This window comes from Pteronotus mesoamericanus, unplaced genomic scaffold, assembly GCF_021234165.1.
Source record: "Pteronotus mesoamericanus isolate MK-2021 breed Mesoamerican mustached bat unplaced genomic scaffold, CSHL_Meso_final contig_40, whole genome shotgun sequence".
Classification (NCBI taxonomy): domain Eukaryota; kingdom Metazoa; phylum Chordata; class Mammalia; order Chiroptera; family Mormoopidae; genus Pteronotus; species Pteronotus mesoamericanus.
In genome coordinates this window covers 3,282,115-3,308,142 of record NW_026555150.1, presented here as the reverse complement: position 1 = coordinate 3,308,142, position 26,028 = coordinate 3,282,115, and the positions used below count along the sequence as shown (strand labels likewise).

General features: G+C 35.7%; 1 protein-coding gene across 3 annotated transcripts in view; it reads left to right on the top strand.

The window, feature by feature from the left end:
• THOC2 (THO complex subunit 2) overlaps positions 1-26,028 on the top strand; it is a 113,681-nt gene that overhangs the window by 74,282 nt on the left and 13,371 nt on the right. For 2 of the 3 annotated variants that reach the window (XM_054576988.1, XM_054576985.1), the window contains exons 13-33: positions 654-695; positions 1,138-1,268; positions 1,363-1,464; positions 4,761-4,845; positions 5,432-5,525; positions 6,092-6,172; positions 7,753-7,849; positions 10,528-10,645; positions 11,214-11,393; positions 12,388-12,552; positions 16,804-17,079; positions 18,347-18,488; positions 18,937-19,094; positions 20,233-20,361; positions 21,086-21,217; positions 21,304-21,488; positions 21,905-22,083; positions 22,332-22,434; positions 23,073-23,503; positions 23,707-23,765; positions 25,261-25,296. In XM_054576988.1, coding sequence (XP_054432963.1) covers positions 654-695; positions 1,138-1,268; positions 1,363-1,464; positions 4,761-4,845; positions 5,432-5,525; positions 6,092-6,172; positions 7,753-7,849; positions 10,528-10,645; positions 11,214-11,393; positions 12,388-12,552; positions 16,804-17,079; positions 18,347-18,488; positions 18,937-19,094; positions 20,233-20,361; positions 21,086-21,217; positions 21,304-21,488; positions 21,905-22,083; positions 22,332-22,434; positions 23,073-23,503; positions 23,707-23,765; positions 25,261-25,296 — 2,925 coding nt within the window. The remainder of the gene's footprint in view (positions 1-653; positions 696-1,137; positions 1,269-1,362; positions 1,465-4,760; positions 4,846-5,431; positions 5,526-6,091; positions 6,173-7,752; positions 7,850-10,527; positions 10,646-11,213; positions 11,394-12,387; positions 12,553-16,803; positions 17,080-18,346; positions 18,489-18,936; positions 19,095-20,232; positions 20,362-21,085; positions 21,218-21,303; positions 21,489-21,904; positions 22,084-22,331; positions 22,435-23,072; positions 23,504-23,706; positions 23,766-25,260; positions 25,297-26,028) is intronic. The other variant, XM_054576986.1, reaches the window with a different exon arrangement.

The window sequence follows — 26,028 nt, the reverse complement described above, 5'->3', positions numbered from 1 at the left end:
ATACACTTATTACTCACTATTTCATTTTGAATGAATAGATAGCATTGTCAGACATGGCACTTCAGCTGCCCACCTGCAAATCATTGACAGAATACTGATGAATGTTTTTTTCAGTATGTCCAATTTAGGCAGTGGTTTTGTCTTTGTCAGCAATGTTATTAATATTTTAGGCTTATTTCTCAGCGAGGGCTTAAGTAATAGTGTATTAAAATATAGCTTTAAGTTTCTTTGGGTTTAATTTTTTTGTGGTTGCTTTAGTGTTAGATTTTATCTGTTCTAAGGGGGGAAAACCTAGAATTGATATAAAATGCAAATGAATTATAACTAACTTGTGGCTACAATTTTATAATAAATACTTTGATTAATTTTAGGATGCTTTGGTTTGTAATAAGATTGAGAAAAGAATTGGCTGATAAATTTATTTGAAATTTGTGAATGTTGTAAATGATTTAGAGGTTAGAAATATAAATGAAGTTTAACAATGTTAATTGGTAATACTGGTTATATTTAAAACCTACATGTGTGTGAATAAGTACTAAGGAAATCAATCATTCACAACCATGTGGAAGTTAATTTTTTTCAAATTAGAAAATAAATTGATAGCATAATCGTAACCTTTTTGCATATATTTATAGTTTATTTTTAAATTTTAGTTTCAGTCTGATGGAAGCAAACAGGAAGATAAAGAGAAAACGGTAAGAGACTAGAAAATTCCATGTGTCTGTTTGTTCTAGATACAGCATACTGCAAAATTTTACTGTTGACAAGCTTTCATCACCTGTGGGAAAAATTTTTCTATTCTTTACATGCTGAATATAGCTTTTGGTATATTATACAAGTTATCTTTTAAGATCGACAGCCTCCTGTTTTTGAGGACTACCATGTTGAAGCAGGAAGAGGGATAATAAAAGTACCCCATTCTCTACCTACCTCTTTCCTTCCCTCATCTCATTTACTTACTTAGATGGAGAAATCCAATTAGCCATTGTGGAAACGACTGTGATAATGTGGGGAATTAGATACAGTGTGTTATGAGATCAAGGAATGGCAGTTTTTCCAAGGCTGACAAATTTATTTGCGGGGGCGGGGGGGACTAATATGGACTTCTTACTGAAACGATTTTTCTTCTCTTCTTAGGAAGTTATCCTTAGCTGTTTGCTTAGCATTACTGACCAGGTACTACTTCCATCTCTTTCTTTGATGGACTGCAATGCTTGTATGTCTGAGGAATTATGGGGAATGTTTAAAACGTTTCCATATCAGCACAGGTAAATATGTAATTTTTTTTATTTTGAACTACTATTCTAGTGCATTAACCTCTAAGTGTTTAACTTTTCCTAATTCTTCATCTCATTTTTTAAGATACCGTCTGTATGGCCAGTGGAAGAATGAAACTTATAACAGTCACCCACTTTTAGTAAAAGTTAAAGCTCAAACAATAGACAGAGCCAAATATATCATGAAGTAAGTTTTAATTTATTTTCTTCATATTGATCTAAAGTATATCTGGATCTAATTTACTTCCTTTCAGCCAGCTTATATCTAAGCCTTAATTTTGAGGATGCCCAAGAGTATTTCCTAATGGTATAGCTGATTATATATTGCAGATAGAATGACTATTTGGTTTTTGTGGTTTTTAGCTCATTTTGCCTACCAAGTTAGTTTTTGTAGTTGTCATTGTTTGCATAGGTATGAAATCTAATAAAAATCCTTTTTATGTATCACATTATAGGATTCTTTTGCATTATAGGATTTAAAAAAAAATGACAGCCTACTGTGTCCTTTGCTTAATTTGCACAATACTTTTAATGGCTTGTGCAGGGTAGTCAAATTCTAGTAATTTCTTCTAAAAGTTTTTTAATAAAGATTTTTTTCCTTTTGGAATATCCAATGGAATTATGCAGAACTGTCTCCATAGGGAGTCAGCTTTAGAAAAATTTTAGGATGTTTTTAATTTGTGTGCTTTATTTTCATGTCATTAAAATAAAAGCACAAGAACCCTGCCCGGTGTGGCTGAGTTGGTTGGGCATTGGTCACTGCTTTGATTCCCGGTCAGGGCAGGCATATGCCTGGGTTGTGGGTTCGTTCAGTTCCCGGTCAGGATGAATACTGGAGGCTACTGATCAATGTATCTCTCTCACATCAGTGTTTCTCATCCTCTCTTCCTCCTTTCCTTCCCCTTTCTCTAAAAATAAATTAATTAAATCTTTAAAAATAAGATTACATGAAGTATAGGTTTAAAAAAAACCCAAGAGTGATGTTTTTTACTTCCTGGTAAACTGCGTGAAGTTTAATTATGAAAATTTTATACTTCAGATTAATATTGGTTTAGATACTAAATGTACTGCTGTATTGCAAGTGCTTTCAGCAAGGCTTTTTATTATCATTTATGCAATAGTATGGTTATTCTAATTAAAACCAATGCATTCTCCAGTTTAAGTAGATTTCACAGTTTGCAACAGTTTACTGTCTTTGCCCAATGATATTGTTCCTGGTCATAGTCTACTGGGGAAAGAGGTGTGTGCGCAGTCACAGTCTGGTTTAACAGGTGCTGTTGTACAGTATGTATAAAGTTCTATGGGAGGATAGAGAAGTGAGTGAATTAGTTCATCCTCTGGAACTTAGGGAAGGCATGGAAAGCAATAATGTTAAAACTGGTTCTTCTGAAAGAGTTTTGGTCTAAAGAATTCCCCAGGTTAAAAACAAAGAATTTCCCAGGTAGAGTTTCTAGTTTAACAACAACAACTAATATTTTATGGAGCCATTACTATGTGTGCCAGGCACTGAACTAAGTGCTTTATATGGATTATTTTATATATATATATATATATATATATATATATATATATATATATAAAATATTATTACATCTCTTGAATCTGTCTCTTCTACTTTCTACTGCCATTAATTTAGTTCTTTTATATGGAGTATTAGAGCGTCTTGTATTATCCTTTCTTCAAAAATCCTTTGGTGACTGCCCTGGCAAACAGATAGTTGCAGGTTCGATCCCTATCTGCAGTATGCAGGAGGCAGCCAATCGGTGTTTCTCTCTTGCATCGATGTTTCTCTCTCTCTCTCTCTCTCTCTTCTCTGTCTCTCAAAGCAGTAAATATATCTTCGGGTGAGGATTGGAAGAATAAAATTCCTTTGGTTACTAACCATTGCTGACATACTATATGTTAAATTTTATGGTATGGTAAAGTAAGAGACCCTCATGACCTGTTCCTCCCTATTTTCCCCATCATTCCCTGCCAGCTGTACTGAGCCCACTTATGTTTCCCAGCTGGAGTAAGTGAGAGCAGGAACTGTTATGTTACACATCCTTTTTCCCTAGTGCTTAGCACTTTGTCTGTTATAGATGACATTAATACGAATGAATGTATAAATTACTAAAAATATCGCAGAATTTTCAATGTACTTGTATTTTTATTATATTTGTAAGGTGTAACTATTTCACCAGGCTTGAACAATATGATTTTGATACTGATTGAACTTTTTATGTTGAGAATGGAATGTATTAATTTATTACTTGCAGAATGTCACAAGTTTTGATTACTGTTTAAAACATGAATTTGCTATAGGGCATCTAGTGATTTATTCTACAAATACTCATTGATTGTGATCCATATGCCAGTCACCATGGTAGCTTGAGGGGAAAATATAACCAAGAAGTATCCTTTTATTTCTGTTTTTCCTTTAGGGTATTGGAGGCAGAAGGGAACGGGGAAAAAAGTATAGAGATAAAAGTTACTTTATCAAGTAGGAGGGCCACCTGAAATAGTAGGGTTAGAAGTAAGGACACATGGTGGTAAGTTTTAAGGTGAAACAGTATAACCAGTCTGAAATGGATGAGTGTCTCTTCCATGCAGGGGGAACCCAAGAAACTAGGCCAAGAAGAATGGGAAAGGGAAGAAGTTGGTGGTGAAGTAATTTTAATTGAAGGGTCAGTTTTGTCATCAGGAGCTTCTTAAGATAATTATATCAAGTTTGTCACTTCTAGAATGGTCACATTCCTTGAGCTATTAACTGAATTCATTATTTGCTTCATTATAGTTTCATTTTAGAAAACCTCTTGTCACTTGTAAACTTTTCAGGTTTCAAGTTTCTAGATTTATTATGTAATAATCTTGGAAGAGTTTAAGATGATCTATAATTATTGTTTTGAACTGTAGACATTTTATAGATATAGATTTCCAGAATGTTAGTAAAAGAAGACTGAGCTGAGGAAGAATTCAAGAGGAAGGAAAGGAGAATTGATTTTTCAGAAATTTGTATACTTTGAATATGAAAACCAGACAACTTCCTGTATCAAGGAATATAGTTATTAGTTATTACTCTGTTAGGATCACTGAGACAGATGGCATGAGGCATTTCATAGCATTACACCAAATTGGATATCTTAATCTCTAAACTGATAAAAAATAGCCCTTCTTAATCTAAAATAATTATGATTCTCTATAAGTTTTATGTACTTATAGAATACCTTAGAGTTTTAATGTTCATTAGACTATTATTAAAAACGGAAATGGTGTGTATTATAAATTGTTAAGCATTAATACAAAATCTTAACACCTTATAGGAGAATGTCTAATCAAAATAGCCCAAATCCTGAAGTAAAATCTGTGATAAATGTGATTGTTTACTTTGATCCATTTTAGATATTTGGCAAGGAATTGTTTTTTTCATGATGTAACAAAGCTATCAATATTATGAGGGAACTTACTTAAGATGATCTGTGTCACCTTTTTCTCCCCTTGTAGGCGTCTAACCAAGGAAAATGTAAAGCCTTCTGGAAGACAAATTGGGAAGTTGAGCCACAGTAATCCAACCATTTTGTTTGATTATGTATGTTTTGAGGTTAATATTATTTTAAGGGATTTTTGTTGTTGTTAGCACTAGTGGAAATGGAATGATGTAGTTTTAAAAATGTGTCATAGTTTCAGGGGGAAAAACCTTTAGCAAATGAAACATTATATGGTTATTCTAAAAATAAAACTTAGTATACAATATATTTAACAAATTGATCTACTTTAATAATATGTAACAGTGCTGCTTTTCTAAATGGTCTAACATCTTACCACATTTTGATTTATAGAAGGCTTAATACATATAATTTGAGTTAGAAACATTTGAATAACATTTCATTGTGATTCACATAAAATACTTTCATATTTAGATGGATTTCTAAAACCGATTTGACTAGTCTCTATGTTTCCAAAATTCAAGGTTTAGATACCCTGGAGTCACTTCCTAATTGGAAAATGTACCCCTAGAAAATATATTCTAAGGAAACAATAGGGTAGTAGGTTTTATATAAATATAAAGTGGAAGGAAACTACTTTTGAAAAATGAAAGATTCTGCCATTATTTATTTGGCACAGGAGTTCTCTTGAATAGTTAACACCATCTATTCTGTGTTGTTATCTTACAGATCTTGTCACAGATACAGAAGTATGATAATTTAATAACACCTGTAGTAGATTCACTGAAATACCTCACTTCATTGAATTATGATGTCTTGGCCTGTATCCTTTCAAGAGAAGTAATACATAGATTTCACATTTCATAGATCTTAATTGTGAATGTTTCTTTTTCATTCTGAGTTCCTTTACTAACCATGTGAGGTTGATTCAGTTGGTTGATATGAAGATTGGCCAGTCAGGAGTTTGTGTGTCTTTGTCTGTGTTGTATATAGGGAGAGACAATGTTACATTTAAGAAATGTCATTTTTTTTTTTTTGTATCATCCCACTGATTACTCAGTGTTTGGAAAGAACAAACATCTTTTTAGTATAATTTAAATTTTGTTATTTTTAAAATTAAATTTATTGCAGTGACATTGGTTATTAAGATCACATAGGTTTTAAGTTTAGAGACGTCTTGATATAGGTGGAATCTGTGTTGCTTGCTGAAAGGTGGAAAAAAGCTCAAGAAGAAAAGTTGATACTCTAGCGAGTGTATTTTTCAATAATTTGCAATAACTTGAAGCTGTCAATTATATTTTCCCCCAACATGTGGCTTTTTTCATTGTTGTTTTTAAGAGTCTTTGTTAGAGATGTAGTGATTTAAAATTTTTTCTTAATGTGTGAAAGATTGTATCATTGAAGCTTTAGCTAATCCAGAGAAGGAGAGAATGAAACATGATGACACAACCATCTCAAGCTGGCTTCAGAGTAAGTATTTTTGTATTTCCAAGGATACCATTTCCATCTGTTATGACTGCCATGCTGTGTGTTCTCTTACCTATGCTAAGAGCCTGTTGGCAAGAGCTCTTGAGAATACCCATTCAGCTTTTTTACTACAGTGTTCAAGGTCTTGGCTGTGTAAGGAGGTTCATATATTACTTACTCATTTTTCAACTCAAGAGGCCAGTATTGGCCGTGATAGAATTTGGGCAGGCATTACTGGGGAGATGAAAATTCCCTTCTGTTCTATATTTTAGAGGAATTAATCTTAAGGGAACTATTCTCTCTTCTTTCATTTCCATCCCAATGTTTCAGTCATCTTTAAGGAACAAAAACTTGGTTGTTTAATAAAAACCAAAACAAAACTCTGACTTCTTAAAAAAATATCTTGTATCTTTGATCTCTAGTAGCCAGTTTCCTTTTTCTTTAACCTGTCTTGTCTCAAAGCTGAATCTTGCAGTAGCTCCCCATTGCCCTTTAGTCTGCAATCTATAATAAGTCATACAGGTAAGTTCTTTGGGAAGCAGATTCTTACTAACTGTATTAACCTCATCTTTTGCCCCTCCTCAGTAGTCTAGGTTCCGTTAACACTGAACTTCTTGCACTTTCCATGTCCCATCTGCGTATTATTCCCCTACTTGGAACACCCTTCCATGCCCACTTCTCTCCTCCACTACTACATCTTAGATTTCAGCTTAGAGGTCACTTTCTTTGGAAAGCTTTCCCTATTAATGCTCCCACCCAAAAGTCAGAATTAGGTTCCCCTCTTCTGTCCATGGAACCTTTTATTCATCATAGTCATTTTAGTTTAGTTTTCTTTATCCCTCACTTGACGGTAAGCTCCTTGAGGGCAGGACCTGTTTTTTTGTCCATTATCCTTTAGGTGCTCAGCAAATACTTGTTCAAAAGGCTATAGATAACATGACCTTACAAGGATCTCCTCCTCTGAACCTGACTAGGATTTTTCTCTCTACTTGTAATGTAGACTCAGTAAGGACTGTTGGTTAAAATTGGTCTTTTTTTCTGCTTCTTGGTCTGGCAATGCTTTACCTGTTTTCTTGTCCCTCCACAACTAGTAGCATGTTCCTAGATAAAAAGAGATTTTTTTCATGATTCAAACATTTGAGGGGCAGGGGTTTTGTTCACTGTTCAAGTTTACTGAGTGATCTGAAGATTTTGTTGTGACCTAATGTAACAGGCTCTGGAAACAGGCCATATACATTTGAATCATTGTTCTTCCTCATACCAACTATGTGACCATGAACAAGTTACATGATATGTATGTTCAAAATTTTCATCATTGATAAGTTTATACCAACTGAGATGATTGTAAAGATTAAATAAGATAGCTAACATAAGTGCTTATTTAGTGCAGTGTTTGGCATGTGTATGCTCAATAGATATTGGCTATAATCAATTATAAAGCTCTATTAAGTGGCATCAGCAATATAATTATTCCTACCTCATTTTGTTTTAGAAATTGAGTTAGTTGAAGAAATGACATTCAATATTGTACTTTTTATTTTATGAATTGTTTTTTTAAAAGCCCTTTTTTTAATTTCATATAGGTCTGGCTAGTTTCTGTGGTGCAGTTTTTCGTAAATATCCCATTGATCTTGCTGGTCTTCTTCAATATGTGGCTAATCAGCTAAAGGCGGGCAAAAGGTATTCTTAGCAAATTATATGTAAATGAAATTCAATAATTAGAGTACTTCTGGTGATATTGGGATGTTGAGATTTCTATTATCCTGAAAACCGATTTTGTTGGTTGTAGGCTTAAATAGAAAGTTGCTCACTTTGGTGTGTGGAATTCTTTAATTAAAATAAGTTATAATTTAATACATAAACACTGTTTTGCAGAAAGAAATGAATATTTTGGGGAGATATATATCTCCAAAAAGGCTAATTCATTTTGACTACCTGTTAGGCTTTTGAGTAAATGGGTAATATGGTATATTGTACATCCTCTTATGACAAAACTATTGATTTGCTGCTGGACAGTAATTGGCCTTTACGCTGAGCATTTGGTAGGAACATGTTTATTCTGAGGGTGTACATAGTATCTTTAACACAACTATTTTTGGAATTTGAACTTTTAGAGACATAAAGCTTATATACCTTTTGAACAGTACCCTCTTTTCTTTAAATATACTGATTTTATTATTTTATTCTGGACCTATAGCAGTGCTTAGAGTTTGAATTACTATGTATATTAACCCTTATCAGCAGTAGACTGACTAAAATCAAAGAACTCAAAATTGTTTGCAGAAACTTTCTGGTAGAAAGCAAACAAAAATCTGTAAAGCTACCTGGTGTTTCAAACAAGTACGGCGGGGCGGGGGACGACCCAAAAAAATCCTGGAATTTATTTATAAAAAATTGCATATAAAAATTGTGTATGACTCACCTTCAATGTACTCTCCATTTGATGCAATACACCTATCGAGACCTTTTTTTCCACTGCTCAAAACAGTTTTTGAACTCGTCAATTTTGATGCCTTTTAGTGCTTCTGCCATTTTTTGTTTCCCCTCTTCCATTTCACCTTTCCATCAGCAAAATGTTTCCCTTTGAGGACTTTTTTTTTCATCTGGGGAAACAAACAAAAGTCACTCCGGGTAAGATTGGTGACTAGGGAGGGGGGAGGGAGTCATGCCATTTTTGGTCAAAAACTGCTGAACACTCAGCAGGGTGTGGGCAGGAGTCTTGTAAATTACCTATCATGAAATGGGCAAATGCAGTGAAAGAGTCTTCAAAAAAATTCACTGAAGCCGGAATGCAGCTTCTTACAACAATGGCAGCTGGTGCACTGATTACAGATGGGTTCCTAGAACACTCACCTAGTCGGGGAAGCTTGCAGTACAAGGGGCCCACCTGCCAGAAGGTAATTCCAGTTTTTTGGGGATCCCCCCTCCTATTACCTAAGGAATTCTTGACATTATTTTGGTTTAGGGAAAACTTTAAAAAATAATATTTAGAAGGATTTTATCAACATAACCCTTATGCTATACTCACCTTATTGGCCATTCCTATACATTTTACTCTTCTATGTCTATAGGCCAGGAGAACATAGTATTATTTTTAAATCTATAATTCAGTTCTCTGTACTGTAAATATAGCTTTTGTGACCATCTAATTAAATGATCATTTAAAGAAAAATTAAAATAATTGATTGCTACTTCTTACATACTAATTTGCATGAGGGCCTTCTTGTTTTCAAAAACTATGTTTAGGGGAAGATAAGGCCAGTTGAGAGAGAGTAAGCATTTACTAAGAATCTTAGAAAACTGTTCCTTTGTCTGTTAACTTGTGTCTTGCATATGTCTAGCTTTACCTTTGGGAAAACATCTGCGTTTGTTTTGTGGGAAAGAATGTTTTCACTTTATCTTCATTACTTACCTAATTAAAGATCTTGGAAATCATAGATGTTATTTCCATTGCCAGTCCTAAACTTTAAGAATTAAAATGTATAAATGTTGGCACAGTAATAAATGTGCTGAAGACTGGTCATTAAATTGTCATCTTAGACTCAAATACCACAACTTGGAACTTCTGTCCCCTTCCTTATTTCCTTCCCTTCCTCCCTCTCTCTCTCCATTCCTTCCAAGTGTGTGTGTGATTGTTTAGAGAGATGGCTCTATACCATCAGAAATCTATATATTGGCCATCCTGTACTAGAGGATTAAAAAGTGTTATAGAGGACATTATTGGGTCAACTGATAAAGATGAAATGTAAACTGTAGATTCACCTGATAAAAATAAAATATGAACTGTCGATTAAAGTATCAATGTTAGCTTTACTAAAGTTGATAACTACTGTGGCTATATAAGAGAATAGCAGTATTTTTAGGAAATGCGCTCTTAGGAAATATAGTCTTAGGAATTTTAGGGGTAAAATGTACCCCTAATGATGAGACATAGTACATAAACTCTCAAATGATTCAGAGAATTTGTGTGCATGTGTTTGTGTTTGTGGAGGTGGGAGAGGGAAATGGAGGGAGAGGGGAGAGAGACAGAAGACATAAATGATAAAGCAAGCAGGAGTAAAATGTTAATAGATGAAGTTGAGGTAAAGCATTGTACTGTTTTTATCTTTGCATGCTATGTGTACATTTGAAATTATTCCCAGGTAAAAAGTTCAAATAAATGTAAACATATTACGTGACCCAAATATTTTTCAGTATAATTCTAGGAATGCAGTTTTCCCCTAAAAGCTGCTTCAGCTCCTTTCTCCTCATATTTATATACAAATAATTTAGGGGTTCTCAGTATGTTAGTTACAATATATTGTCACTGTTAAGTTTGAAATTTAAACTACAGGCTGTTTCTTATTTTTTCTAAATAGTTTTGACCTGCTTATATTGAAAGAAGTGGTACAAAAAATGGCAGGAATAGAAATTACAGAGGAAATGACAATGGAGCAACTAGAGGCCATGACTGGTGGAGAGCAACTAAAAGCTGAGGTGAGAGTTGCTATTTTTAAAAAAATTCAGAACGTGTGCGTGCTTATAGTAAAAAATCCAAACAATACATAAGTCCATAAAGCCGAACATCAAAGCCATACATATTCTATAACAACTGTCCACAACTTCCTTTTACAAATTGAGATATACTAGTTATTTTATCCTTTCTAAAAAGCTGAAACAAAATATAAAAGAGTTTAAGTAATACACCTGTAAGGGAAATAAACATCACACTGTCTTTGGTCCTTGATATCCTAACTGGCATAAATCTGAACATAGTTACTCTGTAGTTAAATCTGCTCCATGCCGAATAAAGAATAATCCATTATTAGGGACTGTATGGTGGAAAATGGAAAATATTCAGAAGTTTCAAGGCAATCAACAGTTACATTTAAGTCAGTGATTATAACCAGTAATGGTGTCACTAAAATAAATTTGCAACGGGAAGAAATGTAGACAGTATGAGTTTTTTTATCTTCAGGATGGTAACTGAATGTTTTCTCTCTTTTTCAAATCAGATGGTATGTGTTCTGTACTGTACGCTGGTAAATTTATGTCTTTTTTGCAGGGTGGTTATTTTGGCCAGATCAGAAACACTAAAAAATCTTCCCAGAGACTAAAGGATGCTCTATTGGATCATGATCTTGCTCTTCCTCTCTGTTTGCTTATGGCTCAACAGAGGAATGGGGTGATCTTTCAGGAAGGTGGAGAGAAACATTTGAAACTTGTGGGAAAGCTGTATGATCAGGCAAGTTAAAGTGGCTTTGGGGTTTATCTGGATTTTTTTGTCCTGATAATGGTAAATATGGAATGTTAGATAATTCGAAAAATGTCATTTTGCACATCTGAGTGTGAAATAGCTCTAATGTAAAATAGACATTCTGGAAATAGAGGCTACTTCTGTGCAAATTATGGTATTTAAGTGATGGCTCTAGGAGATGTAATAATAATGTATAAAGTTCTCAATTAAGTAGATAACATTAAGTTGTTTGCTCTCATATCTTTCTCAGTCTCTGGAATTTCAATCACAAGAAAGTAGATGTGATCTTATTTATAAAATATAAATAAATAAGTAGTAAGCACCAGAACCTATGGTTAGCTTACAAAATATGTTTAACTATCACTATTTCTTTTGCAAGGGAAGAAGATGCCACTTATTTTATAAATGAAGTTTTCATCTTTTCTTTAAAAGATGATTTTATTTATTTTTAGAGAAAAAGGAAGGGAGGGAGAAAAAGAGGGTGAGAAACATCAATGTGTGGTTGCCTCTCACGCGCCCCCCACGCGGGACCTGGCCCACAACCCAGGCAGGTGTCCTGACTGGGAGTAGAACCAGCGACCCTTGGTTCACAGGCCAGCGCTCAATCCACTGAGCCACACCAGCCAGGGCTGAAGTTTTCATCTTTTAAGGGCAAGAGAATTGACTTCTATATACATGAAATTGTTGTTGGTGATTTGGGTAAATATATTCTGCTACTAAAAGTGATGAACAATAGCTTGAAATTTGAGATCTAGTTGATATTAAAGCCTTAGATCAGTATACTTTTCAGTACCCTTGGCATCTTTTCTGCAATATGATTATGTTTGTAGATTGCCTCTAAATTTCTTTCAATTTGTAAATTTTGAATTCTTGTTAATCAAAAGATTGATTAAATTACACCGTAATCATTTTGGAAAATGTTTATATTGTTTTTGTATAACGGTAGCACATTTTTTTTTTTTGTCTTATTTTTTACATTTAGTGTCACGATACCCTGGTACAGTTTGGTGGGTTTTTAGCATCTAATCTAAGCACAGAAGATTATATAAAGCGAGTGCCTTCAATTGATGTGCTTTGTAATGAATTTCATACACCCCATGATGCAGCATTTTTCCTGTCTAGGCCAATGTATGCCCACCATATTTCAGTAAGTATCTATATTTCTGCTGCCATTGAAGAATGATTCCAAATTATTTTTAATTTTTTATTTGTAATTGCATTTTACTTTGACATAGATGTAGATTGTTTCTGGGAGTTACACTTTTGTTAATACTCAGCTCTGCGCACTGTACAATGATAATTCCCCTTTTAAAAGTAAGTCTTACGAGTTCTGTGATTTTACTGTCACTTTGCCACTGGTTGTCCAGGTTGATGTCTTATGGGCCTTTTAGAACTCCAGTTCTCAAACATTAGTGTAGATGAAAATCAACCAGCGAAGCATCTTAAAAACTCAATCTCATGCCCCCACATTCTAATTTAATAATTTGGATGGTACCTTGAAATTCCTATTTTTTTTATTTTTAAAAACATTTTATTTATTTTCAGAGAGAGGGGAAGGTAGGGAAAGAGGAAGAGAAGTATCGATGTGCAAGGGACACATTGATCAGTTGCCTCTTGCACACCCCCTGCTGGGGACCTGGCCTGAACCAGGTATGTGCCCTGACTGGAAGTTGAATCCACGACATTTCTGTTTGTAGGCCAGCGCACAATCCACTGAGCCATACCAGCCAGGGCTGTATTTATTTTTTTTAAACAAGTACTAGATGATTCTGCATTAAGTGAATGTGGTATGCCATGTTGAGAAACACTTTGTTTGAATACAGGGTCCTGTTTCCTCAATGACAATATCCCTGTCAGATGGTTAACTTGCCACCACAGATAGAGAGCAGGATGACAGTTGGGGGCGGGGAGTGTTGCAGGGTAGAAGGATCCAGCAGAAAAGAAAAAGGACTCATGGACAAGGACAACAGTGTGGTGGGGGTGTGGTGGAGGTGGAACAGGATATAAAGGGGATAAATGGTAATGGAAAAAATACAATTAAAAAAAAATATAGACAGAAAGATTTAACCAACTCCAAGCATTCTAAAAAATCTTACAGTCTTTGTTGTGTAACTCCTAGGAAAGGTGTATTGATGGTTCTTGTTTTATTTCTCTCTATGTAAATGAAACAACTAAAAACAAAAAACAACAACATAAAAAGCAAACTAGAGCCTTTCCAGGCATGGTATCCCAGTAGTGACTATTGAAATTCAAGTAAGGGTGTTGGGAAAGAGGTGACAGCTTTCTCTACTCTTATCTGCCAGCTACTCTTACCTGCAAAGCAGTGACCTCTAATTGGAATTCACCTTTTCCTTTCCCTCAGGGCATGGTCAGTCCTCTGTTCGGAAACTATGGTACTTCTCTGCTCTGACTGGGGTCATCACATATTCTTAATTTCTGTGTAGAATTGGATTCTGGACCCTCTTTATTTAGTGCTTTTAAGTCTGTAGTATACAGGGCTTTCTCTACAGATTTTGGGGAGGATCTTAGTCCTTTCTCTTAAGCTAGTATACCTTCTTTGTTCCCAGTTAGGATACAAGGCTGTTTGCAGTAGAGGCATGGAAAAAAGGGCACTGAGAAGTTTGGGGTATAATTGATCATTTAATCAACCATTAGCTCTTAGTGTTTACATATCAACTGCTGCAGTCTCACACCATCCTCTAACTACTAATGTTAATTGACTTAATTATCACTTTATTAGCACGCAGCTATTCTTTGCTATACTCTCAAGAGGGGAAAGATCTTCATCTCAGGAATTCTGACCTGCCTTGTGCTATACTGAAAAGAGAACACACTAGTCAATGATATTAAACCATAGCAAACAGGAACACTTGGTTGCCTGAGTTGGCTGAACTATTCCTGGTCAGAAAATGGAACAGTGCATTCCTACCAGTAGCTACCTTTTCTGTAGCCTGTGTAAAATGCTATGCCTTTGTCAGTTAAGGGATACAAAAATCTAAACAAAGAGATGTAATTTCCTCCTCAGGGTTGAGGAGGGAAAAAAAGAACTATACAGCCAAGTCAGGGATAAATCTGTTACCCACAGACCCAGAGGCTACATGTCACACTCTGGAAAGGGAGTTCCTCAGCAACCTTGCACTAGATGATACCCAATCTTTCCTCAGGATCCTTGCTTTTGTTTTTTAGATAAAAGCCTGTCTTGAAGAGCCTCCTGTGAGACAATATGAGTATTGGAGGACTGCTAGGTACTGTCTATAAGTTGACTGTCAGCAGGCTCTCATGGGAATAATTGAGCCAATCAAACCCTGCTTAGATTATTGAGCCAACAAGAACTGTTTGAACAGTAATTAGAAGTACAGCAGTAACTGCTGATACCAGTTCTATTCCATAAATCTAATTCCCCAGGTGCCTTGAGATATATAGCTATTATGCCAGTCCGTTTGACTAAAGATGTGAACTTGATGAGGGAATTAAACTGACTTTCGACAAGGAAATGTTCATCCTAAGTAAATATGCAATGTAGGTGTTTTTGGTTTTGTTTTTTTAATCAACCCTTTTTAAAAAAAATGAGATAGGGAACAGGGGACGCCTAGCAATAGTGGTAATTTTTCAGTTTTAATTGCTGAGACCCACTTCGCAACATGGATCTGAAAGAAAACTCCCCCTCCCCAGTTAATACTCTAGATCTCACCCAAATCGGGCAACTGCCACATTTCACCGTGTATAATGTACACTTTTTTTTGCCCAAATTTTTCAGGGAAAAATAAGGATGTGTATCATATATGGGTATAATGATTACATACCATCGGTATAATAATGGGTATGTAATCACAGAAACATGGGTGCCCATTGTACATGGCAGAACACGGTAAGTCACCTTATGCAGGTAGTTTCAGCACTGTTTTATCTTGTGTTTTGTTAGAACTTTAGCAGATGTCATTCTGCTCACAGAGATCCATATTAGTTACCATCAATAGGACCTGCTCTCAAAATTTTAAAACGCTTTTTTATCCCAGCTGCTATTCTCTGAGATCTCTGGTGTAATTGGGACTTCACTCTCATAAGTAGTGTTCTTTGTAACTGTGTCACCTCTGTGGTCTCAGTAGTGGTCAGCATGCTGCCTAAAATGCGAATAACACGAGGTAAATCTTTCTACTTCTGCAATAGTTGTACCATTCTCAGAGCCTGCTTGAGATACTCTCTGGAACAAAGGGTACTTGGTATGCCTTGAAGTCCAGCGGGCCTGGGCTAAAGCAGCACTTAGGAGGGAAGACAGCTAGACTGTAAGGAGCCAAGACTGCCTATCATGATGCAAAATTTGTGGCTTTTGACCTTTCAGTTTTGGGTTCCATGTTTAGCACAAACTGTGAATGATTTAAGTGCTTTTCTAACATGAAGAAGCTAATTTTAGATCTACTCTTAGGTTCATCTTCAGGGATGATGCCCTAGCTCAAAGAAAATTATCTGGGTGAGAGCTCTGTCATCCTAAAGAAACTGAAGGACATGATACAGTAGCCATAGCTCCACTTGGTGGTATTTTCTTTTTGACATTTGTTATACACTCTGAACTAATAATGTAGTTCCTCCCATTGCACTAACATTCTTTTTCTCAGGCAGGTAAGAGATGGTCTTCCTCTGACTCTCTTCCTAATTAGGATGAGCCAACCAGGCCAAAAAAGCTGCATTGTCAGTTCTCACACACTTTAAACTCCAGTGTGCCATAGTTATTCACATAAAATCTTATTTAGCTTAGCATTAGAGTGACTAGTGGGTCTTGGTTTGCCTGGGACTTTCCCAGTTTTAGCACTAAAGTCTTGCATGCTGGGAAAACCGTCAATTACTGGCAAACCTGACAATTGGTCACCCTACTTAGTAGTCTGATGGTGATTTTCTCAGTTAAGCTAGCTATGGTGACTATCCAGCTTCTTAACTGACAAATCACAACAGCTGATAGGGGCTACATGTAGTGATAAAACAGTCTGTCTTGGTGGGCTGTTACTAATTTCATTCTGTCTCTTTATGAGTATTAAGACCTTCTACTTGGTTCCCTCGAATATCTCGAAAGCAGGAGTGGAAACCCTACCTGCCCAATACATAATGCAGCATTGAGAGAGAATAGGATGGGCGGAATGGACCCCCGGCAGGCATATACCCCATTCACTTACTTAGGTCAAATTCAGTAAGAATCTTCTGAAAAGCTGCTAGTGAGCACACGGGGCTGAAGATTGGAACAGCTTCCATGGATAATTTATCTTAAAGTAATTAAGAAACCGGAATTCCTACAACAGTTTTAATTGGTCATCTTTTGATTTTTGAAAAGGGAACATAGGTTTTTATACTGTGAAAGTCAATGGTATAAATTGTGTTGTGTATGTGTGTGTTTGCTTTTTATTTCCAGTCCAAGTATGACGAACTTAAAAAATCAGAAAAGGGAAGTAAACAGCAACATAAAGTTCACAAGTATATTACATCATGTGAAATGGTGATGGCCCCTGTCCATGAAGCAGTGGTCTCTTTACATGTTTCCAAAGTCTGGGATGACATCAGCCCTCAATTCTATGCCACATTCTGGTCATTGACAATGTATGACCTTGCAGTTCCACACACCAGCTATGAACGGGAAGTCAGTAAACTTAAAGTCCAGATGAAAGCAATTGATGACAATCAAGAAATGGTAGGTTTTTGTTCTCATAGCTCAGGTACAGTAACTTCATGGTATTAATTCGGCTTTACCCATACTTTGAAGTAGTGTTAGCTCGGGTTCCTTAAAGCTACAATCCTGTTGCTATATAATACTGTCTAAATGGGTTAAATGGTGACCTCTCAGTGGCTTGGGTAGGGGCTTGGTGAGTATAGTGAGTATGTGGAGATTTTGATCATTCAAATGGTATTTGACAATGTTTTTCTACTTAAAGCCATATTAACAACTTAAGTAATCTGTGGGACTCCAGTTGCAAAGGCAGTGGGATTTCCAAAAAGGAGAATGCTTTAGGAGAAGGTTTTATTGAACAGGTGGGTCTTGAGCTGGATAGGCCTTGAAGATAAATTAGATGGAGCCTAGAGCTCCAGCAAAGGTGGGAGGGAAGTAGTCCAAAGTTTGAGACCATTTTTACTGTGGCGAATGGGCTTAGTGATAAATTTGAGTGGTTAGGATGGGGCCAGTATATGTAGAACAGTGAATGTTAGAAAGAGGACTTGATAAAACTGAGGGCAATTTTATCTTTTATTTTTTTTAATCCTCACTGTGGGACATGCTTATTGATTTTAGAGAGAGGGGGAGGGGGAGAGAGAGGGAGAGAGACATCCATGTGAGAAACTTCGATTGGTTGCCTCTCGAATATGCCTGATTAGGGATTGAGCCCACAACCTAGGCACGTACCCTTTCGGTTTATGGGACAACGCTCCAACCAACTGAGCCACAATGGCCAGGGCAAGAGTTATTTTAGATTTCAGAAGATGGACTTGATAATGGTAAAAATACTACTTTAGAAAAATTACTCACGATAGCAGTATGAGAGATGCATTTGAGAGGGGAAGGGACTAACAGTAGGCTAGAGATTAGGCAGGTGGCTTTTTGGGTAATTTGTTGTGACGTGCTGAGAGCATAGACTATGGCGGAGGTTGTGGGAATACACTAGACTTGTAAGCAATTGGTATATTGTAATGAAGGAGAAGGCAAGAGTCAAAGATGACCCTCAGAATCAAAGTACCAAAGAATCAAAGTGTTGGGAAGATAACCTGTTTTGGTGTTGTACAAAGACTGGATGATTTTGTCTTGAATTTGTTAAATGAAGGTGTAAGTACATCTAAGTGGAGTCCTAAGCACCCCTGTTGAAGTAATGAATATAAAATACCAGCATTTATCTCTTTTTGAAATTTTTAATTAAAAGAAAGGGAGGAAGTATGCCTGTAGTTAGTAAAGTATCTAACATATTTTGTAGCCTCCGAATAAAAAGAAAAAAGAGAAGGAGCGCTGTACTGCCCTTCAGGACAAGCTTCTAGAAGAAGAAAAGAAACAGATGGAGCATGTGCAGCGAGTTCTACAGAGACTGAAACTGGAAAAAGACAACTGGCTTTTAGCAAGTATGTTGTTGGAATTGTTACGTTCCTGCTACTGCTAACTTACAAAAGCAAACCTTTATAACTGGAGGCGTTGAAGTGTATTATGTTTGTATTTCAACTCTGTTCACTATACCGTTCTTTGGTTATTAGTTAATGCAGAGTCAACTTCACATATTCACCGGTGGAACTGATACAGTTTGCTAGTGAAATTAATTAGCTTATAACTACAATTGTCAGCTATCATTCAACTTTTCTGTATAAAATCACATTTCTGGAGAAATTATAAATAGGAAAATGTCCACAGAATGAAAATGAAAGTCTTATTCCAGGCATGACCTTTTGGTTACATACTATAGTTTATGATTTTATAGCATTTTGTACATTAAAGTTAATATGTTGTCCTATTTGGTGGCCTTGAGGCACTCGAGGAAGAAGTTTACCACTTACTGTATTCTTGTCTTATTTTTAGAATCTACCAAAAATGAGACCATCACAAAATTTCTACAGCTGTGTATATTTCCTCGATGTATTTTTTCAGCAATTGATGCTGTTTACTGTGCTCGTTTTGTTGAATTGGTACACCAACAGAAAACTCCAAATTTTTCCACACTTCTTTGTTATGATCGAGTAAGTCCATTTTATTGCAGTCTTTAAAAAAGTCACTTTTTTTTTCTCGATCCTTCCACTCCCGCCCAGAACTGTTCCCCTGCCCTCTATCTATGAGTCTGTATCTATTTTGCGGTAACTGTGGGGTGGAAGGGGGTGGATAAGTGGAGGTGGAAGAGGATATGGGGGGAGGTAAATGGTAATGGAAAAAAAATAAAAATGAACTGTTTTTTTTAAAGTCTCATAATAAAACTGAACTGTTAAAAAAGAAGTCTCATGCTAAGATAGCTAAGCATTACAATCTACAAAGTTATTATTGTGTGTGTGGATAAAAACATGAACTCAAGAGCCAAATGCCTGAAGAGTCCTAGCTCTGCTACTTTTTAGCTACAGGATTTTTGGCAAGTTTTTAAACCTCTCTGTGTCTCAGTTTTCTTATCGGTAAAACAGGATAATAGTACCTGCTTCGGAAGATTACTGTGAGGATTAAATGAGTCACTACATACAGAAGTACTTTGAGTAGTGCCTGATATGTAATAAGTACCCCAAGTTAGTCTATTGATCAACATTTGGGTTTAAATGTTTGCCATAATAGGTGGAACTCTTCTCTGTTTTTAACCTTCACTCCCTCAAAAATGACAAAAAAAGCTTACACCTTTCCACATACATAAAAGCAGGGATGCTTTTCAGTATGGTCTCATTCACACATTTTTGCATCTGGCTTTTTTTCTTACTAAATTACTGCATTTTGTGGTTTAAAAATGTAATCTATGTTATAGCATGTCAGCTGCCTATTTCTAAAAATCTTTATCAGCCTTGGCTCTGCTTACTGTCCCCCTAACCCCAGTTATATCTGTGGCTAAGTCTTCATTAAAGAAGTTATCAAGTAATAATAATGATAGTTTTTTTCTTCTGTCATTGTAAATCAGATTTCTTTATAAAGTTTTGTTGTTGTCATTGTTGCTTTATGAATATGCTGTTTCCTCACAAAAGCCAAAGTCTTTAAAGGTCCCTGGGATTGTGAATATAAAAGAGGAAAATAGATCTTGACTGAACTTACCTGTTTAGTTTATTGTGATTTTCTATAACATGATCTTTTGATATTTTGAACTGATTTTGATCTTGATTTGTTCTTATTTTTCAAACATTTTTTCTGTAGGTATTTTCTGACATAATTTACACAGTTGCAAGCTGCACTGAAAATGAAGCTAGTCGATATGGGAGATTTCTTTGCTGTATGTTAGAGACTGTAACCAGGTGGCACAGTGATAGAGCTACATATGAAAAGGTATGACTAATAAATATGCTTATATTTTACCCATGCATATAATGACCACTTCCAGTAATCTCTAGGTGGTTCAGTTTTAAAAAGGAAGCTGAGCCTTGGCTGGTGTGGCTCAGTGGACTGAGTGCCGGCCTGTAAACCAGAGGGTCCCCGGTTCGATTCCCAGCTGGGGCACGTGCCTGGGTGCGGGGTGCATGAGAGGCAACCACACACTGATGTTTCTTTCCCTCTTTCTCCTTCTCTTCCCCGCTGTCTAAAAATAAAATAAGTAACATTTTCCCTTATAAAAGGGAAGCTGAGCTCTGGCCAGGTGGCTCAGTTGGTTGGAGTGTCATCCTGTGCATCAGAAGGCTGTGGGTTTGAGCCTTGGTCTGGCCACATGCAGGAGGCAGCCAATCAATGTGTCTGTCTCTCCTCCCCCCTTCCTTTCTCTCTAAAATAAAAAATAAAAGGCAGCTGAGTTTAAGGTTCCTTTGTAAAAGAGTGTTTAAAATTTAAGAATAATTCATCCATTATGAAAAGTGCTATATATTTTTATCATATTTCAAACTGATAACATTCCAAGTTAATATTGAATAAACTGAACCTTTCTGTGAAAACTACCTATCATTCAAATACATATGTTTTCACATAGAATCATTAATCTAGTTTACTTAAATTTAAGCCTCTGCTATTTTGGGAGACAGAATTTTTCTTTAAAAATAATAACCCTTTTTTTCCCTCTTAGGAATGTGGAAATTATCCAGGATTTCTTACTATATTACGGGCAACTGGATTCGATGGTGGAAATAAAGCTGATCAATTAGACTATGAAAATTTTCGACATGTTGTACACAAATGGCATTACAAACTAACCAAGGTAAAAAATTTGTATTGCTCAAAGTTATTTTTTTCCTCTTCATACTTACACTTTTATAATAACACATCTTAAAATGTTTGTTGTAGGCATCGGTGCATTGCCTTGAAACAGGCGAATATACTCATATCAGGAATATCTTGATTGTGCTAACAAAAATACTTCCTTGGTACCCAAAAGTTTTGAATCTGGGTCAGGCTCTGGAAAGAAGAGTACATAAAATCTGCCAAGAAGAAAAAGAGAAGAGGCCTGATCTATATGCATTGGCTATGGGGTAACACAATTATACTTTAATGTGATTTATGAGACTAGATAACAGAAGGATTCTGAAGACTTTAAAATGTTTTACAGTGTTAAAGTTTATCTTCTGCTTTACTTCAGGAGATTATGGGAGATTATGCGATCATGTTGCCACAGGCTGGTGAGAGTTGTCACTTCTGATTATCAGCTTCCGGTGTATACTGGATGATAGTTTCACAAGTCATATATAATATGTACTGGTTTGGAGGAAATGTAATCTTATCATCAGTTGGGTTATCAGATCTTCAATAGTGAAAAAAAGGCATCTTTAGTTGAAAGATTAGTTTACATTGAAATGTTAATTTAACTTGATAATTTTACTCTTTTAAACCCCATGTTTGTGCTTTTTGACTTGTATTTGTATATTTAAACACTTTGTGCGACTTTCAGCTACTCTGGGCAGTTGAAAAGTAAAAAGTCATACATGATACCTGAAAATGAGTTTCATCACAAAGACCCCCCTCCGAGGAATGCAGTTGCCAGTGTACAAAATGGGCCTGGTGGTGGGTCTTCATCATCATCAATAGGAAGTGCATCTAAGTCCGATGAGAGCAGTGCTGAGGAGAATGGTATGCCTCTTTGTAGAAATGTATAAGTAATATGTTTTGTTTCTACAAACTGAAGTGTTTTGTGTCACATGACAAGTATAACACTGCCTTAAAATTACGTTTTTATTCCCTCGGTAGGCATATGTATGTAACTGTCAAGAATTAATCAGTCCTTTGTTTCTTTCTAATTAATCTCTAATCATTTTGCTGTGAAATTGTAGTTTACGTACATTTGGGGCTTGTCAAATAAAATCTTACCTTTATTTCAGATAAATCAAGGGAGAGAGCTCAGTGTGGTGTGAAAGCTGTTAATAAAGCTTCTAGTGCCACACCGAAAGGGAATTCAAGCAATGGAAATAGTGGCTCTAACAGGTAGGAACACTGTGCTATTTGTCAAAATTCTAAATTCTTATATGATTAACCTCATTAGACATGAGTGGAAAGAGGGTAGTAGTTGAATACTATGGAAATCATTTATGCTGGGTTTTTACATTTTGATGATGTGCTTACTGTCCTCATTATGTTTTGTATAATGCTGATACTGACTTTCTTTCCCCAGTTGGGGTGTGCAGGGGAAGGTAGGTGGTGAAGTTAAGAAAACATTTTAAGATTGTTTGCTATGGACAGTCTGGATAAGGATAATTAACATAAGAGAAGTCTACACTGATTTAGATCAGTGATCCTTACAGACAGATAATCCAGTTCCTGATAGAAGTTGGCTCGTGGGACAATTTTTGGTTGTTACCTTGTAATCCTCAGAGGTTATTAATACATAAATAAAAAGGCCAGGCATCAATTCTATCATTCTTTTTAATTTGCTATTCATGAATTTGGTTATTTATTATTTTCTGGATAAATCAGTACTTCATTCGTATCTAAAAGTTGGCCTTTAGTTTTCAAAAGGCAATTCCTAGTTCTGTAGTTTTTCAAGTCAGTAGGGAACCCTTAATGATTTATAACATGAAATATATTTTATGATTGTCTTAAAATCTTATATTTTTATCCTTAAGCAGCAAAGCCATTAAAGAAAATGACAAAGAAAAAGGGAAAGAGAAAGAAAAGGAAAAAAGAGAAAAGACTCCAGCTACTACTCCAGAGGCCAGGGTACTTGGTAAAGATGGTAAAGAAAAACCGAAGGAAGAACGGCCAAATAAAGATGAAAAAGCGAGAGAGACGAAGGAAAGAACACCTAAGTCCGACAAAGAGAAAGAAAAATTCAAGAAGGAAGAAAAAACTAAAGATGAGAAATTCAAGACCACTGTCCCCAATGTAGAATCAAAATCGACCCAAGAGAAGGAAAGAGAGAAGGAGCCATCCAGAGAGAGAGATATAGCAAAGGAAATGAAATCAAAGGAAAGTGTTAAAGGCGGAGAAAAAACACCAGTTTCTGGGTCCTTGAAGTCACCTGTTCCCCGATCAGATGCTACTGAGCCTGAAAGGGGCAAGTTTGCCTTTCTTTGTATTTGTTTACCTTTGTTTGTTGTAATGTATAGTTGCTTTTTGTCTCCTTGTTTTGGTGTGTTTTCTCAGAACTTTACTGGGGGCAATAATGCTTGATGACCTTAGAAGTTGGTGATTTTTTTGAAGTGTTTGGAAAAAGTGGAAATATGCCTTATTGTGACTGCTGCTTTTTTCCCCCAACAGAACAAAAACGCCGCAAAATTGATACCCACCCTTCTCCATCACATTCCTCAACAGTAAAGGTTAGTATAGCCTGAGGAAGGCAGCGTCCATGTTAGGCTCACCTGTTTGGAATACGATACGTATCCTGACTTCCTTCAAGTCTTGCGCCAAGTATTCACTGGAGCCACTGGAGGTTTTATGTTGCATTAGAAAATGAATTTTTTACATATTGGTGGACTGATATTTTTTTCCTATTGAGTATTTTTGTAATAAAAATGTTCAAACTTCAAGGACCTAGCACTAATTTTGTAGTGTTTCAAAGTGCAAGAAATTTTACCCAGAAGTGCCTCACTGCTTTAAGCAGTCTTTTTGGAGTGCAATGGTAGCTACAAGCAAATGAATCTTTTCAGCAAAATGAAGCCTATTTTTCGGCATAAATATTGAAGAATATATAGCACTGAAGACTTCCTGGATGATACAGGATAAACAAGATACCTCTGAATTCATCAAGCTTCTTGATGAGCATCATACCGATGTGTGCCTTCTAAGAAGGAATCTTGAAAGGAGTTCCATTTTAAAGTCTCCTTGGTGATCAGTTCTCCTGTAGTGTATATTCAGTGAGCATGCAGCTTCTGTTGTATCTTCCCTTGGAGGTTTGTTTATACCCATTGGGTTCCCAACAAGTTGAACCTTGCATTACGATAAAAGCAGATGTGGCATCCAATCCTACCACCCAGCAAAGAGAAACCCCAGGCATTCAACTGCAGCACAAAATCGTGGGTGTAGCCTTCTTGAAGACTCAGGGTAGCCATTCCTTGCTCCATATTTAATTTTAATTCTAAAGTCATCTAATTTCATGGAATCTTTGAATTTGCAATACGTTGAACTTTTAAAACTGTAAGTTAACTAATTCTTCATCAAGAGCACTGTGGTGGAATACTGTAATTGATTTCTTTTTCTTTCTTTTAAGTTCTTCCCCCCCACCCCCCCGGGGAGGTATGAGATTCACCATCAGAGGCACTTTGCACCAAAAAAAAAAAATCTTTTATAAAATACATTATGTTTTCTTGTTAATGTAATGCCACTGAGTTTTTTTGGCTAGGATAAAGAATGTGCTTTTTTTTTTTTTTGTTTGAGTCACAGTAAAGTAAAAATTTAAACCTCTCAATTAAAGAAAAACTATGAAAATATAAGATAGTTCTTCCACAGTGACTTCCACTATTTTAAACTTTTTGTGTAGAAAAAATATCTTTTGATTTCTTAAGCTTCTTAACATTACCTATAGCTTAAGTACAGTGTAATAAGAATGTGGCATGAAATTTATTTTTAAATTCTGAGCAGAGAATTTTATTTGTTACATTGAGTACATATACTTTAGTTTTTTAACATTACAATTCCATTACATGGTTTTGCTTTTCTTTTTTATTGTTGATATTCATGTAATAGTGACATCACCAGATTTATCCTCACAAGAAGTAGCTGGTTTATTTCCAGGTTACAGCCTTACTTCCCAAAGTTCTTCTGGGTTCTGAGAACAATGCCAGCTCACCTGTCATCTCCATTCATTTTCTACAGGACAGTCTCATCGAACTCAAGGAGTCTTCAGCAAAGGTTTGAGTCTTTTAAAATCATCATGCCTAAGTAAAACAAAAAAAATCTTTACTTCGTGTATTTAATAGATAGTCTTGCCCTAGTAAATTCAGTAAGCTAGTAGAATAACCTTTAAAAATACCTATCACAAACTGGAACAATGGATGACAATGGTCCCTTTTAATGAGATTGTTATAAAATGTGTGTAATGTGGCAACATTTCTATTATCTCTCCTTGCTTGCTGTGTTATGCATTATCCTTTTATGCTTCAAAATCTGGAAATTAAGGTTTGGGGAAGACGTTGCTGGTTTGTTTTGGGGAGAAGGCTTATTTAATTTCTTAAAACAAATCTGTCAGGCTGTTTTCTGACTTTTTTAGACAACCTGAAAGACCAAAAATTAATTTGACAGATTGACATAACCATTCTAAAAACGAGCCCATCTCAATCCATAAAATTCTTTATATTGCCTCTGCTGAGCAGTCTTTTTGGTAGTTGTAGCATAATTTCAAAAAATATGGTTAATGTAAAGTACTCATTTTCCTGGAGGGGAATACTCAACTTGATGGTTGTGTTTACATGTCAGTATTAATTCTTGCCTATTACTCTAATTTCTTGAGTAGTACTGCTACTAAAAATAATGTGCAGTTTGTGTATCTTATTACAGAGTTCATTTCATTATTGTAGTTGAATTGTCCATTGTTCATGTTATTTTACCTTTATTATTATAAAACTTGTACTGTCCTTTACTTTG